The sequence below is a fragment of the Moschus berezovskii genome, chromosome 2, assembly GCF_049115385.1.
Source record: "Moschus berezovskii isolate FMDL1 chromosome 2, NW_MosBer_1.0, whole genome shotgun sequence".
NCBI classification, from domain to species: domain Eukaryota; kingdom Metazoa; phylum Chordata; class Mammalia; order Artiodactyla; family Moschidae; genus Moschus; species Moschus berezovskii.
In genome coordinates this window covers 130,058,926-130,076,486 of record NC_142461.1, presented here as the reverse complement: position 1 = coordinate 130,076,486, position 17,561 = coordinate 130,058,926, and the positions used below count along the sequence as shown (strand labels likewise).

General features: G+C 38.2%; 1 protein-coding gene across 2 annotated transcripts in view; it reads right to left on the bottom strand.

Moving 5' to 3' along the window:
- Nucleotides 1–17,561, bottom strand: part of ITGAV (integrin subunit alpha V) — a 108,826-nt gene that overhangs the window by 25,288 nt on the left and 65,977 nt on the right. For both annotated transcript variants that reach the window (XM_055398928.2, XM_055398929.2), the window contains exons 11-17: nucleotides 15,807–15,859; nucleotides 15,204–15,406; nucleotides 11,532–11,723; nucleotides 8,931–8,976; nucleotides 7,431–7,538; nucleotides 5,740–5,798; nucleotides 3,533–3,687 (exon numbers count right to left, since the gene is read on the bottom strand). In XM_055398928.2, coding sequence (XP_055254903.2) covers nucleotides 3,533–3,687; nucleotides 5,740–5,798; nucleotides 7,431–7,538; nucleotides 8,931–8,976; nucleotides 11,532–11,723; nucleotides 15,204–15,406; nucleotides 15,807–15,859 — 816 coding nt within the window. The remainder of the gene's footprint in view (nucleotides 1–3,532; nucleotides 3,688–5,739; nucleotides 5,799–7,430; nucleotides 7,539–8,930; nucleotides 8,977–11,531; nucleotides 11,724–15,203; nucleotides 15,407–15,806; nucleotides 15,860–17,561) is intronic.

Sequence of the window (17,561 nt, the reverse complement as noted above, 5' to 3'; positions counted from 1 at the left end):
TTATTTTAATTCCTCCATTATCTATGTGCCTGCAAGCAAAGTTGCTTCAGTCATGTCTGACTCTTTGCGACCCCATAGACTGTACCCCCACCAGCCTCCTCTGTCCATGGGATTTCCCAGGCAAGAATACCAGAGTGGGTAGCCATTCTCTTCTCCTGGACATCTTCCCAACCCAAGGATCGAACCCAGGGTCTCCCGCACTCCAGGCAGATTCTTTACTGCTGAGTCACCAGGAATGTCCTTTTTTAAATTTGCGGAGTTTTTTATGGTTTATTTTGCCTTCATTTTTTCCCTCAAGCTTTCATTTAAATTAAATAACATTTAAGGCTATATACATTTACCTCTACATTATGCTTTTGGGATATCCTACACATTTTGATATTTTGATATTTTCATTATAATTCACTTCTAAGTAAATTCCCAGTATGATTTTCTTTTTATCCATAAGTTGCTTAAAATCACAATTCCTAATTCTCAATTTAAATTTGTTCAGTTCAGTTCAGTTCAGTCGCTCAGTCGTGTCCGACTCTCCGCGACCCCATGAATCACAGCACGCCAGGCCTCCCTGTCCATCACCAACTCCCGAAGTTCACTCAAACTCATGTCCACAGAGTCGGTGATGCCATCCAGCCATCTCATTCTCTGTTGTCCCCTTCTCCTCCCGCCCCCAACCTTTCCCAGCATCAGTCTTTTCCAGTGAGTCAACTTGTCGCATGAGGTGGCCAAAGTATTGCAGTTTCAGCTGTAGCATCAGTCCCTCTAATGAACACCCAGGATTGATCTCCTTTAGAATGGACTGGTTGGATCTCCTTGCAGTATAAGGGACTCTCAAGAGTGTTCTCCAACACCACAGTTCAAAAGCATCAATTCTTCGGCGATCAGCTTTCTTCACAGTCCAACTCTCACATCCATACATGACCACGGGAAAAACCATTGCCTTGACTAGACGGACCTTGGTTGGCAAAGTAATGTCTCTGCTTTTTAATATATTATCAAGGTTGGTCATAAATTTCCTTCCAAGGAGCAAGCGTCTTTTAATTTCATGGCTGCAATCAGCATCTGCAGTGATTTTGGAGCCCCAAAAAATAAAGTCTGACACTGTTTCCACTGTTTTTCCATCTATTTCCCATGAAGTGATGGGACCAGATGCCATGATCTTTGTTTTCTGAATGTTGAGCTTCAAGCCAACCTTTTCACTCTCCTCTTTCACTTTCATCAAGAGGCTTTTGAGTTCCTCTTCACTTTCTGCCATAAGGGTAGTGTCATCTGCATATCTGAGGTGATTGATATTTCTCCCAGCAATCTTGATTCCAGCTTGTGCTTCTTCCAGCCCAGCGTTCCTCATGATGTACTCTGCATAGAAGTTAAATAAGCAAGGTGACAATATACAACCTTGACGTACACCTTTTCCTATTTGGAACCAGTCTGTTGTTCCATGTACAGTTCTAACTGTTGCTTCCTGACCTGCATACAGGTTTCTCAAGAGGCAGGTCAGGTGGTCTGGTGTTCCCATCTCTTTCAGAATGTTCCACAGTTTATTGTGATCCACACAGTCAAAGGCTTTGGCACAGTCCATGAAGCAGAAATAGATGTTTTTCTGAAACTCTCTTGCTTTCTCCATGATCCAGCGGATGTTGGCAATTTGATCTCTGGTGCCTCTGCCTTTTCTAAAACCTGCTTGAACATCTGGGAGTTCACGGTTCACATACTGCTGAAGCCTGGCTTGGAGAATTTTGAGCATGACTTTACTAGCATGTGAGATGAATGCAATTGTGCGGTAGTTTGAGCATTCTTTGGCACTGCCTTTCTTTGGGATTGGAATGAAGACTGACCTCTTCCAGTCCTGTGGCCACTGCTGAGTTTTCCAAATCTGCTGGCATATTGAGTGCAGCACTTTCACAGCATCATCTTTCAAGACTTGAAATAGCTCAACTGGAATTCCATCACCTCCACTAGCTTTGTTCGTAGTGATGCTTTCTAAGGCCCACTTGACTTCACATTCCAAGATGTCTGGCTCTAGGTCAGTGATCACGTTATCGTGACTATCTTGGTCATGAAGATCTTTTTTGTACAGTTCTTCTGTGTATTCCTGCCACCTCGTCTTAATATCTTCTGCTTCTGTTAGGTCCATACCATTTCTGTCCTTTATCGAGCCCATCTTTGCATGAAATGTTCCCTTGGAATCTCTAGTTTTCTTGAAGAGGTCTCTTGTTTTTCCTATTCTGTTGTTTTCCTCTATTTCTTTGCATTGATCACTGAGGAAGGCTTTCTTATCTCTCCTTGCTATTCTTTGGAACTCTGCATTCAGATGCTTATATCTTTCCTTTTCTCCTTTGCTTTTCGCTTCTCTTCTTTTCACAGCTATTTGTAAGGCCTCCTCAGACAGCCATTTCGCTCTTTTGCATTTCTTTTCCATGGGGATGGTCTTGGTCCCTGTCTCCTGTACAATGTCACGAACCTCTGTCCAGAGTTCATCAGGCACTCTATCAATCAGATCTAGTCCCTTAAATCTATTTCTCACTTCCACTGTATAATCATAAGGGATTTGATTGAGGTCATATCTGAATGGTCTAGTGGTTTTCCCTACTTTCTTCAATTTAAGTCTGAACTTGGCAATAAGGAGTTCATGATCTGAGCCACAGTCAGCTCTTGGTCTTGTTTTCGCTAACTGTATACAGCTTCTCCATCTTTGGTTGCAAAGAATATAATCAATCTGATTTCGGTGTTGACCATCTGGTGATGTCCATGTGTAGAGTCTTCTCTTGTGTTGTTGGAAGAGGGTGTTTGCTATGACCAGTGCATTCTCTTGACAAAACTCTATTAGCCTTTGCCCTGCTTCATTCCGTGCTCCAAGGCCAAATTTGCCTGTTACTCCAGGTGTTTCTTGACTTCCTACTTTTGCATTCCAGTCCCCTATAATGAAAAGGACATCTTTTTTGGGTGTTAGTTCTAAAAGGTCTTGTAGGTCTTCATAGAACCGATTAACTTCGGCTTCTTCAGCATTACTGGTTGGGGCATAGGCCTGGATTACTGTAATATTGAATGGGAACACTTTAGCCCTGTGGAAAAATCTAGACCTAACACAGGAGGTTCAGGTCAGACCCCTGGCTTGCAGCAGGCCCCAGGTGAGTCTGAACCCCCATACTGGTGTCGGCAAGCATTGCTCCCCCTCTGCCCAGGTTCCATCCCTCCCTCCCTAGCTACCCTGACCTACACCCTTGCTTACAGCTCACAAGCCAGGTTTAGCCAATGGAGTTTTTTAATTGATTAATTGGGGAGGGGTGGATTTTTTTTACGGTCTTGAGAGTCCAGTTATACGTTTGTCATAATTTAATAAGGTCACGTGTGATATCCAGTCTGACAAGAGTAGATGTCCATTACTCAAGTCTGACTCTTTAAAAAGCCCAATTTCCTCAACTGCATTTTTCTGTTTTCTTGTTTATTCACCATCAAACAAATTTTACAGAAAGGAAAAATCATTCAGATGAAAAAATAATACATAGAAAGATAGGAACATAAAAGTATGTCTTACCCGCAGATATGCGATCAGCTCCTCACACTGCATCTGTCCCCCCCTTGAGATGGTCATGTTCTTGGAGTGACCCGGGGACCTGTTATGGAGAAAGAGTGCTCGTCGAATTGCTCCTTTCTGCTTGAGTTTATCCAAAAGAAGCTCCACCTGGAAGTCTATACAAACCAAAGGATTTATAACCAACATAATCTTTATGGACACCTACCTGTCCTAAATATCTCAAGTTTTCATGTAAAGAGAGATACACAGACGTTTCTTAAGAAGTAACTTGCTTCTAATTCATTCTTAAAAAGTCTATACGGTATAGTGAGACCACAACGTATTAATTCTGAATAAATATTTAATAATTAATCTGACCATTCCCAACTTAATATCATCTAATAATTCAGACACTTCAGTTCTGTCGCTCAGTCGTGTCCGACTCTTTGCGACCCTATGAATCGCAGCACATCAGGCCTCCCTGTCCATCACCAACTCCCAGAGTCTACTCAAATTCATGTCCATCGAGTCGGTGATGCCATCCAGCCATCTCATCCTCTGTCGTCCCCTTCTCCTCCTGCCCCCAATCCCTCCCAGCATCAGCGTCTTTTCCAATGAGTCAACTCTTCGCATGAGGTGGCCAAATTATTGGAGTTCCAGCTTTAGCATCAGTCCTTCCAATGAACACCCAGGACTGATCTCCTTTAGAATGAACTGGTTGGATCTCCTAATTCAGACACTAGATAATGATAAAACAACTAGATAAAACTCTAGATAATGATAAAACAACTAGCAAACAGAAGGGAATTTTTTTTTCTTTTAACTTAAGCTGAGAGGAGGAAGTTCAGAAATGAACTATGTGAATAATTAAGACTTCCACCACTAATGCAGGTAGCAGCACTCCTGCTGATTGTGAGTAAGAAATGTTTACTAATCCGCACCCATACATTCACTACCGTGATGAATGAGCAGTCTGTATCAATTGCAACTCCTACTTCTAATGAAGCTACCGTATCAAACTATCAGGTAAAAATGTCTTTCGTGAAGCAAATGACCAAACAAAGCTGACTAGGTCAGGAATCACCTTAAAAATAATGTGCAGCCAAGAATCAAAGCGTCTGCCTCCAATGCGGGAGACCCGGGTTCGATCCCTGGGTCGGGAAGATCCCCTGGAGAAGGAAACGGTAACCCACTCCAGTATTCTTGCCTGGAGAATCCCATGGATGGAGAAGCCTGGTAGGCTACAGTCCACGGGGTCGCATAGAGTCGGACACGACTGAGCGACGGAAGGGAAAGGGGAAAGGGAAGAATCAAACACAATTGCTAGATTACTAACTTTTAAGATTCAGTTCTTCTTAAATAGTTTCTTCAAAGGAGATAAGAATGCAGATCTTTAAAACCACAAGTCTCCTTTCAAGTTCCTCTAAATGCTGAACTCCGAGTGAAAACCCAGGATTATTTTGCTTCCAGTTCTGTCCCATCCACTCTTTGAGAGACAGCAAGTGCCTGCCTCTAGCCTCTTGAAACTGCCATTTCCTCTGCAAAATGCTTGTCTAGGTATCCCTTAGCTCCTCCATTTCCTTCAGGTCTTTATTGAAAAATTACCTTCCTTGCTACCCTATGTGAACTTCAGACACAAACACACCTCCCAACAGACTCAGTCCTCTATTAAGAGCTTCACTGTTATTTCTTAGCATTTACACTGACAAATTTCCACAGCAATTACTGAACTCTCCTACCTTGCTTTCAGAATCACAAAAACAATTTTTTTGGAAAAAAAGAGTGAAGTTAGTATTTTCTGTGTGGGTTAAATTTAGTGGTCAAAACTTTTTCTCCTTCTCTCTCTTTCTAGATCACCTCTACTCCTGAAATTACCAGGGTTTCTCCAACACATAAAATATAAACTTCTCAGTAGGTAAGTGACTTTATAAACAATGATATTCATTTTTCCTCAAGTTCATTTGTCTCACATTGGTAACTTAAACTTTCTCAAGGCCGTATTTATCACTAATTTTTCAGAAGGCCAATAAATAAATGTATTATCTCTGAACTGGCTTAAGAGCTGCCAAACAAAATAATCATGTTGTGATTTCAAATGTCTTTAACATAAACATTCAAATAAAGAAAACAATAACAACTATCTGAATAGTTATTCAAATATCCTCAAACGTTTTTTAAGTGCAGCGTATGCAGCACCATTATATATCATTTTTCCATGGAACACTTACCAAGTTTCATAGGAAGTGCTCCTTTGCCATCTGCCTTTAAGCAGAACCTGACATTAAAACTGTAAAAAAATAAAAAGTACATACAAATCCCATAATCGAGCTTAAACATTTTTTAATATCACCCAAATCTCACATTTCTTCTTTTTTAAATTCACATTTCTAATAGTTTACGTTGTGAAGCCTTGTATCTTTCTTTACATCTTAATATTATTTTTAATAGATTATACATCTTAATATTATTTTTATATATTAAACTATACAGAATATTCTAACTCATTCTTCAGTAACTTAGGCACATTTTCTTTCACAATACTTTAATGAGACAAAAAAGAAAAAAAAAATTCCTAACCTCCTCTCAAGTTTCTAGAATCTCTTTGATAAATCTAAATGAGGAAAATGATAGTCCAGATTTAAAATAAATATCTCACTTATTTTAAAGCCCTGCAAAGCTCCCTTTAATTAGTGAGCTCCTCTAGGACAGTCTTTTTCAGTTTATTACTAGATCATGACATCAGTTTACTGGGTTGTGGCCAGTGTCTTAAAAAAACCAAATATATGTGTAAAATTGACTTAAGTATCAAGGATAAGATTTCATGAAACTTAAGTTTTCAAAAAACGTATGTGTACTGGATTATGATGTAAAATGTATTTCATCCTATAATCAAAAACATGTGAAAGCTACTGCTCTAGTTAATGTATTCAAAGCCTTCACACTGTTACCAGAATAAGCAAAAGCCTTGAAAATGTCACTGCCAATCAATGAAAATGAAGACCAAATATTATTGAACTTTTAATGCACTCTGATGAAAAAAATAAAATTTTTATTGTATACATATTTGTTTAATATATATATTATAAACAAAATTTTGAAAAATGACTTTAATAACAACAATAAATACTTCAAAAACAAAAATCAGGAAAAATATCTTTCCATTATCATTTGAAGTAAAATTTTCCCAGCTTCCAATCATTCTATCCTTCATATATAAGTTCTCTTTGATTTTTCTGTGTAAGTAAGAAAAACGAACACTGTTTCCCAAAGTTGGGTACTTACAGTCAGTTTATATGGATCAGGACTTTTCATTATTAATTTTATATTTATGTTGACATGTATGAGAAAGACGTTTCTCCATTTCATTTTAATATGTTTTAAGTAAAATATGAGTCAGTTTAAAGGGAAATACAAATAGAATTTAAAAATAGCAAAAAAAAAAAAATCACATGATATAGTGAAAAGTAATAAAAAACAGAGACTTGAGAAATAGAGAAGAATTTCAGACATTAAGCTTACAGAAAAAGTTACATTTTTCCTCAGAAATTAGTAAAAGAACAAACAGAAGATCAATACCTACAAGCAAAATAATTCTTTTCATACAATTAGTCACAGATACTAAATCTGAAAAACATCATTAGTTTTTAAAAATCAAAATCAAAATGTTCACTGGCTTTTTTATTTTTGATATATTCATTTTTCAAAAATTAGTTTTATACTAGCTTATAGACTATTTCTAGAGGCTTATATGTACCCTCTTTGGAACAATATTTGTAAGTTCAATCTATGACAAGAAAATAGAGTATATCCATAGAAACTGTTTTAGTAATATTTCGGCCCACTCCCCCATTTTCAATTAAGTTTATAATGATTGAACCAGTAATTATAATAATAGCTATTATTAAACAAACACCCTTACCAGGAAACTTTGAGATCTGTTCCAGGTAAAGGGCAGGTCTTATTTTCTTGATTTAAAATGCTAGGGTACACTTCAAGGCCAGCATTTACAGTGATAACTGGTCTAGCCCTGGTTTAAAAAAAAAGAAAAAAAGTTACTTAAAATGTTACATTGATCTAAGTACTTTAGGTTCACATTCATGGTGTATACAGTGCAATGTTCACTAAAGCAGTGTTTGTAACAGCAAAAAGAATAGAAACAATCTAAACTTAGAAAGACCAAATATCCCAGTTTGCCCCAAACTGTCTTGATTTTATCAGTGAAAGTTCCATGACCTGGTAAAGCCCCCTCAATTCCAGGCAAAGCAGGACCACTGGTCACAACCTACCTGAACACAGCCCATTAAAGCAGGATGGTTAAACAAGTCAGGGGATAGCTGCCTAATGCAGCTGCAATACAAGAGGGAGAGGAGTGCTGGAAAGCCATCTGCACTAACAGGGGGTGATATTAGCCAGGAGAGAATTTTAGTATGACAGGAAAAAAACCCACCATGTAAAAAGCATGCATGCACATACACACACACACAATTTTGCAATGCACAGAATGTTTCTGGTAGGATATACTAATGAACTAGTAACTGGTGTGAGAGGAAATATATATTTTTTATTGTATGCCCTTTTTATATTGCTTGACATTTTACCACATGCCTGTATTACTGTGTTAATAGCAATCTTTAAAACTAAACAATAAATTAAAATAAATATAGTTTTCCAAAGTTCAGATGTACATGTTTATGCTCTGTAAAAAAATATAGCAGGCTCAGGTCAGTGTGCTTGTTCCAGTCATGACAAATCCTAGAATCTGTATGGTTGCAAGCTGCTCTGAGAGGCACAATCAAGTTGACCTACACTACACAAGAGTGTTAGTTTCCCTGCCATGTATAAGCATGGTCCATAGAAGTGTAAACATCTTAATCTGCTTGCGATGCCATGTGATACGGTAAGGCGTGAGGAACTGATGAAACACAGAGAATTACTGGAAATACGTATGAAGCTGGGAACTAGAGATATGTAGACTTACACATATTACTGTGACCAAAACATTTATTTTGGGAGTCATTACATACTTCCCCGGTGGTCTCAGAATACTGTGGCACAAATACCAAGCTAATTTCTTGTATCTTAGAGGAAAATGTAACTTTATACCTTTAAATGTAACTCATATACTTTTATTAAATTCATAAAATCTAAAACATAGGAAAACATCTTTGAACAAATTTAAAGAACAAAGATGGAAAATTCTGAATGTTTTTCTAATAAAAAAAAAAAAAATCTACTGCTTTCTCTGTTCTGGGGATCTCCTTGTATCACTACTCCTTGCCTGAAGGGAATCTTGAATAGAAAGGACAAATTTTATCGTTACTTCAAGAAAATTAAAATGAAATTTAAGCACTGGTACTCAACTATACAATTTTCATATAATGCATATTACTCCTGTATTATCAGACATGGAAAGTCTTACCTGTATAACACAGCTCTATCTACACCAAAAGCTCCTACGATTAAGTCTTAAAAGAGAACAGAAAAACTATGTTAATAATAATAGTTTTTTAAAATTCACATACCATTCTATAAAGCTCTCCATGTACATAATAAAGATTAGATTTAGACGTAGACTCAAAGTTCTTCATCATCAGTGATTTTAAGACATCTAAAAGACTAAAATTTATATGAAAACTTTACACTATTATCAATGACAAACACATTCAGAACACTAATTTTTTCATCCATCCAAGTAGATAAGAATTTTCTGAATGGATACTGAGTAAAAGTCAGGACCAATGAAGAAGGATATACCACCCAAACACACATTCCCAAAGGTAAAAGCTTTATAGATGCCTGTGGATTTTTTAAATTTAGTTTTTTTAAATTTCTTTTTAATTGAAGGATAACTATAACGTTGTGTTGGTTTCTGCCATACTTCAACATGAATCAGCCATAGGGATACATATGCCTGTGGACTTTTAAATTTCTCTTTTTTTGAAACAAAAAAATTTTTGAATTTCGTTTTTTGAAACAAAAAAATATTTTTCTGTTTTTGAAACAAAATAAAACCAAAATACAAACACAGCTGACTCTTGAATATGGGTTTGAACTGTGCAAATCTACTTATACATGGGTTTTTTTTTTTTCACAGAAAGTACTACAGCACTACACAACCCGAGGTTGGTTCATAACCAGAACTGTTGATGCCGAGGTCGAGTGCAGTTAGTCACGTATGAACTTTTGACTGTGCAGAGGGTCAGCACCCTTAATACACTGTCCAAGGGTCAACTGTACCTAGAATCCTTGGAATGACAGCAGACAGCATCCAAATCAACAAGAACAGAACGCGTTAGTCTTCACACGTAGCTAGTGCCACTGGTTCACAATCACGAAAGATGAAATCAGAACTCTATCTCACAGTATATGTGTGCATGTGTACTAAGGCACTTCAGTTATGTCCGACTTTGTGATCCCACAGACTGTGGCCCAATAGGCTTACCCAAGCTTAATTTGACAAAGCTCTTTCTAAGCAGAAAAATACATGAGAAACCATAAAGACAGGTACAATGGATCACAAAAAAATCAAACACTTTTTTATGCCCCAAAAGAAAACATGACAGGAAACAGAGCTGTCTGCGCTTTGTATCCCCTCAGTTATGACAACCTGCCTTGAACAATGGCAGGGGCTTGAACAGCAGTTGAAATATTGAATTAAACTGATTTATAACATATAATCAAGAGAGCAGTAATTAATATTAGGTTAGTGCAAAAGTAATTGTGGTTTTACAATGCTGACCTTGGCCGTTTGATACTGAAATACATCCTTAAATAAATGGGGTTATGTTATATATCATTTCAATGTGCATTTCTCACTTTATGTTTTTTTGCTAATCACTTAATACTTGCTGTATATTTTATATTTATTTCAGACTATGGAAATAATGTTAGACAAAATTGAGTGACTTTCTTATTCAAGTTCAAAGTGGGTCAGAGACAGCAGCGGAAACAACTCACAACATCAACAATGCATTTGGCCAAGGAACTGCTGATGAACATACAGACCACTGGTTCAAGAAGTTTTGCAAATGAGATGAGAGCCTTGAAGACGAGGAGCGTAGTGGCCAGCCAACAGAACTTGACAACAACTAACTGAAAGGATCATCAAAGCTGATCCTTTTACAACTATACAAGAAGTTGAAGAACTCAATGTTGACCATTCTATACTTGTCTGGCATTTGAAGCAAATTGGAAAGGTGAAAAAGCTAGATAAGTAGGTGCCCCGTGAGCTGACAGAAAATCAAACTAATAGTCCTTTTGAAATGTCATCTTCTCTTACTCTATGCAACAACAATGAACCATTTCCCAATCATATTGTGACCTGTGATGAAAAGTGGATTTTATACAAAACCGGTGACAACCAGCTCAGTGGTTAGACTGAGAAGAAACTCCAAATCACTTTCCAAAGCCAAATTTGCATCAAAAAAGGTCATGGTCACTATTTGGTGGCCTGCTGCTGGTCTGATCCACTACAGCTTTCTAAATCCCAATGAAACCATTACATCTGAGAAGTATGCTCAGCAAATCGATGAGATGTATGGAGAACTACGTCACTTGCAGCAGGCATTGCTCAACAGAAAGGGCCCAGTTCTTCTTCACAACAACCCCTGACTGTATGCTGCACAATCAATGCTTCTAAAGTTGAACAAATTGGGCTACAAGTTTTCCCTCATCTTCCATATTCACCTGACCGCTCACCAACTACCACTTCTTCAAGCATCTTGACTACTTAATGCAGTGAAAATGCTTCCACAACCAGCAGGAAGCAGAAAATGCTTTCCAAGAGATTCATCAAATCCTGAGGCACAGATTTTTACACTACAGGATTAAACTAACTTATTTCTCACTGACAAAAATGTGTTTATTGTAATGGTTCCTATTTTGATTAACAAAAATGTGTTTGAGTCTTGTTATAATGATTTAAAGTCCACGGTCTGAAACTGCAATTACACTTGCACCAACCTAATACTACTGGCTGTTAGGGCTGAAAAATCTAAGATGCTCTATTTCTAGGAAGCACCTGGATATCCATTCTTGTCTATATCCGTGGCTCCTTTCATGGAATAGCCGAAGCTTGGTGGCATGCTCCGAGCTGCCCACTTCCCTTCAAGGATCTGAGATGGTACTGCATTCAAGCCTGTGGGTCTTCCATTGAAAATATAAACAATTCCTTTTTTATCTTCACCCCCATATGGAGCAGCAATTGCAATATCTGAGGGGGAAAAGGAAGAGGGGGAGAGTGAGGAGGGGGGAAAGGGTGGGGGGAAGGTGAAGAAGAAATGAGAGTGGGAGGGAGGAGGAAACAGATGGAGAAAATAAGTCAGAGTATTCATCTTCATTTCTGTGGAGAAGATCCTAACATCTTTAGAATCCATGTATTGATACCATGATAAATATCAAAGTTCAGTAGGGTACTCTTAACTCAAAAGCAAAAACCAAATTCAAGGAGATTCAAGCAAACAGTATGGAAATGACATTAGCTTGGAGCCATATATTCTGGGTCTGACCTTGGACAAATCACTTAACCTTTCTTGACCTCAAATGACTCATCCTTAAAACAGAGAGGAGGGGGACATGTCAAAATATTCATCTAAGGTTCATTCTAGCTCTCAAAATTCTAGTTAATTTAATGGGGCATCATTTGGGGGTTGTTTTTTTTGAGAAGTCAATCTGGTTCAGAGACATGAACGCTATGATTTCATCTTATCTTAATCAATTTATACCGAAATTTTTAAAAAGAAAAAAAAAACAACCAAATGGTCACTATAACCTTTCCTAACTCCAGAATATATTATGCTTATTATGTCCACTTCCCTCTATCTTTGCTGACCCCACGCTGGACAAGCCATTCTCATCCTTTGCCTGGACCCCTAAAGGAGTCTAAGTGCTTCCCACTTTCACTCTGGTCCCTATAATCCATTCTCCTCAAGACTGCCAAATGTTAATATCATGTCACCTTCCTTCTTAAAAGTCCTTCAATTATTTCCCAAAGCATTCAAATGCCACCTAGTTTGTCCATTCATCACCCCACCTCTAACCCAACCCCAAATCTTCCTACCAATCCTGGCCGTTTCTGTTTCTTAAACTCACCAGGTTAGCCCTCATCTCTGGATTTATACTTGCTGTGCCCTCTGCCTTATAGGCTCTTGCTCCAGAGCTTTTCAAGCTCTGCTCCTACTGTCTGTCCAAACTGTCAGAGTTCTCCCCAGCCTGTCTGTGCAGTAACACCCTCTCCTTCCTCTATCTAGGCACTCTCTATCACACCACCTTGCCTTTTGTCTGTCTAAACCCACAGCCTTTATCACTACCTGAATTTCCCCTTCATGGGTTTACACTATTGCTCCTCTACAAAACATAAATTTCCTAAGAACAAAGATGTGTTCACCTTGCTTACAACAGCCCCTAAATACCAGCCATTTCAAACTGCCTCAATTTTTTAAATATACTAAAGTGGTTTCACCCCCTCAATGTAACATCCCGAGACATCAAAGACACCTCGTCACTCATTTTTTAAAACGGTTATACCCAGGAATATCTCAAACACTGTGATGACTACTTTCTAGTGTTTACTTGTTCACATTAAACTTGCTCCTATCGATGCTAAATTCCTTAAGGACACGGATGAGCTCTAGTTCATCCTCTCATTTTCAGCACTTAGAACAGTGCTTAGCCTGCAGTAAGCACCAACTAAGAACTTGTTATCCTTAAATAAAAAGTAGTATTTAAATTATGTAAGAGTTCTTCTTAATCCTTCTTTAAGTTTTAAAGATAAATGTAACTTCTAAATCGACATATGCACTAAGAAAGTTTTTATTAAAATACAATTTTCCAACAGAAGATGGATCTACTGTTGAGAGATTGTTTTAAAAAATTCTCCTTACCTTTCCTAAACCTTTTGTTATTTTGTATATTCTAATCATATCTTCTCTTGGCTGGTATCTGTCTAGTCTGGAGAGCCCTCCTTTTTCATGTAATCAATCTATTCCTGTGATCATTTTAGTTTCTTTTTCTGTGCTTTCCCCCTCTGCCTTTCTGGAGAAGTATTGACAAAAACTCCACGTAATTGTGGAACATAATTTTATTATTTTGTTTTCAGTATCCCTCTTGATCATACCTAGGGTCTTCCCAGTGGGTGTTAAGTGGAAAGGGAAGAAAATAGGAGCAAAGACATAAAAAAGAGTCAATGTCATCAGGTCTTGATAAGGAAAAGATCTAGGTTATAATTAATACACACATACACACACAGACTACATGGGACAATAAGACCTCAGGAGACACTTTGGGAGTAAAAAAAAAAAAATCATCCTAAATGGTATCTAGCTCTAAAAGTAAAATCTCTTTGTAAAACTGTTATAAAACTTTGATATTTGTTAGCTATCACTGCTTATCATTTTTGTGTTCACAGTACATTTTAATAGGAATAGGGAAAGCAGGATGAGATGCTATCTGGATTATGATATTAAAGAAACGTTCTTTGAAGTGGCTGGAATATTCTTAAAACAATGTGAAGAAAAACATGTCCAGGCTTTCCCAAAATGCCTGGAGACAGGCCCATCCACAGCAAAGAACCTGTTCAATTTACTCAAGGTAGAACTTCGAATCTGGCTGTTTTCCAGGTAGTTTTTTGGTATCAAAAAGTAATGATTTGATCTGTTCTACAGTATTCTTCTCAAGTTCTATATTGAATTTTATACCAGAATTCCATTCATGTTCTCTTGGTGGTAAAAAATAACCTTTAAGACTATTTTAGGAAGCAAAATGTCCCCATGAGTAGTTTTTCCACTAACAATGAAAACTTCCAGGGTGAGAGATGACTCTTTCAGCACGTGACATAACACTACCCACGTGGCAGGAATGGAGGCCAAACAAACATTTTCCTTTTCAACTATTAATTGGGAGATTTGAGAGTCATCTGTCTTTTTGAGGTTTTCATCTTAATTTATAACTTTCTTGTCATGTTTGGGTCGGGGGGGATATCCCTATATACTGCTGATTATACAAACAAACCCATAGTTCAACTCTCCATTTTGTGACCTCTAGGAAGATTGCTAGTATCATTCCTTTTTTAAAAAATCTTGGTAATTTGTAATCTACGTTTCACTCTATAGCAGAAGCCAACTCTGATTCTTAAAGATATCTACAGCTATTAATTAAATCATTAAGAGGGACTGTTATAAAAGTGAACGTACACCTTTTTATTTGTCCCTGTGAAGGGAGATACAACCTCCCTCAGAATATTCTGGATAGCCACAACAAAATTATGGCTTTAAAAATATTAGTATCAAATCATATTTTGGAAGGAGGCATTAGGGTCAGCACTGCCTTGACAATAGGCCTGGGAGCATTTTTTACACTTGTATCCGAATGGACAGCAGAGGGCACTGCTGCTAAGCAGGAAATAGATGCAAAAAATCACCAGCTCACACTGGGCTCCCTGGGAATGCAACTGCCTTTCAAAAATTAACAACTCTGACACTCTAATTTGAGCTGCATGTATAATAAAGAGTCAGTTTTTTAAAATTCCCCTCTGATTTTTAAGAGAAATGAACAATCTGCCACTGAACCTAGTGTGTCACTCAAATCCTTCCTTCCAGGAAGGAGGTTTGCTCATGTGAGCTTCTATAAATAGGGTATAGGACTTTTTCAGGTGGCCACAGAAAATCAGGGACCTTCGGCTCCTTACATTCCTTACCATTGAAGCCATCCTGGTCTAGATCTCCCAAAGGGGCTATGGCGCTGCCGAACCTCGCAAAGACCTCAAAACCATTCAGCTTGATGGTCTGGAAGTCTCCCGAAGCTTTCTGCAGAGACACCGAGACCTGCCCCACCTCCTGGAGTTTGCCATCAGAACCACGATCCATGAAGAGAGGTGCGCCAATAAACACATCTGCGTAACTAAAAGAACAGAATCGATTTCACGAAGAGCAAGATCAAATTCCATGTGACTTAATAATCATTTTCTTAGTTGAAACTCAAGTTTTCCTCTTTGTATCTCTCTTAAGGTCACATCTGAAATGACCATTTCTAATTCAAACCTTCCTTCAGGTCTTTTAAGAAACTATGAGTAATTTATAAGATTATTTTATTCCTTCATACTATAAAAGATATTGAAAGGAATTATTAACAACATAAAGGTTTTCTAGTATTCGTGATTAAGGTTGCATCAGATTGGTTCCTTAAATAGGAAGATTAGCGGGAAGGAGACAGAGAAACAGAAAGAAAAATGTTTAGTTTTAGTAAAGCATTCATAAACATGAGAGGAAAACAGTTTCTGGAAACATTTTTTAAAACTTACTCATCCCCATTAATGTCAGTGGCAGCGACAGAAAATCCAAAATATGCAGCCATCTGGATAATGAGATGAAAATGAAATGTTTACATTCCATAAAACTAACTTAGAAAATTAATATTTGTTGTGTATTTACCAAATAGAAAGGATTACTTTTTTCTCTGCATATAGTGCTTCAATCTAAGTTTCTTCTTTTGTTTATTCTACCAAAACAATGACCATCAGCTAATGAGGCTTGTATACTTTCCTAGATTTACTGGCAAGACAGCAATGTGTCTTGCAAGACATTTCAGTGTCTTCAGCACAGGCCATTCACAAGTTCAAGTACAATCAAGGCTCTTCCTGAAGCCCCACCTCCTATCTCCTGTCCTCTCTACTTACCCAAAGACACCAGACACACTACCAGAAAGACAGACATTTCAACTGAACACAAGAAGTTATAAATGATGCCGACGCAGTAAAAATACTAATTTTTAGTAGGTCATAAATGGTTCTTCCTATGTGAAACCACTATAACTCTAAAGAAATTACTGTTTGGAAAGATACAGAATGGAGTTCCTTTTTGTTTCACATCTCAAACAATCATGAGCCAGTGGTTTTGCTTTTAAATTGCACGTAGTACATATGTGCTTGGGTTTATCATGGGCTTGTTTTGCAGAGAAGGAATGTCCTCTCATCACCACAGGAGACTGCTGGCCATCACAGACAGAGCAGTCTGGCTGGAAATACATGTGAAAAAAAAAGTTCTAGAGAGATTCCAACACACAAAACAAAACTAGGAGTGGTGACAGACTAAAGATGAACTAAAGTGAAAGATGAGTCAACAAACCAAAAAAAGTAAAGTTAGTAAATCTTCCAAAATTCGATTAGCTGAGCTCAGGAGGGAATAATATGGGAGTTTCCCAGGTTAATCTATTTTGAATTTATACACTGTAACTGAGAAAATGAAAGACAAAGTCTGTGTTGAATCACAAGGTCAGAACATGTCTAATAAAGTGCACTGTATTAGGGGTACCGTGATAAAGTTGACTCACTGGAAAAGACTCTGATGCTGGGAAAGGTTGGGGGCGGGAGGAGAAGGGAACGACGGAGAATGAGATGGCTGGATGGCATCACCGACTCTGTGGACATGAGTTTGAGTGTATTCCAGGAGTTGGTGATGGACAGGGAGGCCTGGCGTGCTGTGCTTCATGGGGTCGCGGAGAGTCGGACACGACTGAGCGACTGAACTGAACTGATAAAGTGCTGGCTGGAATTTAACAGAATACTACTCTTGGATTGTGGTCTCTCAGGTTACTGGGCCTGAAACTGCAAAGAAAGGATACTACTGACTGAGAAAAGTCTTGTCCTATGTTATTATCACTGAAGTGTTTCCCTTGGATTTTCACCACATCCCCATAAGGAAGCTACCAGGATCCCAATTTTTATACATAAGCCATCAGATTGACAATGGTAAACACCGTATCTATCCAATGCAGTAAGACTGAGTAGTGAGAGCCCAGGTCAGTCCTAATGCAAACCCTGCTTTCCTCCACAAAAGAGCTGAGGACAAAGAGAGAGCATCAAGAACCAAGTGCAAGACCCAGAGACACACATAGGCATCAGACAGCAGAAGCTGCTAGAGGACAAGAAGTCACAACAGCACAAAGGGATAGCCACCCCTGCCACAGCCGTAACAGCTGACAACTGCACGTCAACCCTGACGGCCACACAAATGGGAAGTTATTGGGGACCTCGAGTCTAGTTTCCCAGCCTATCAAT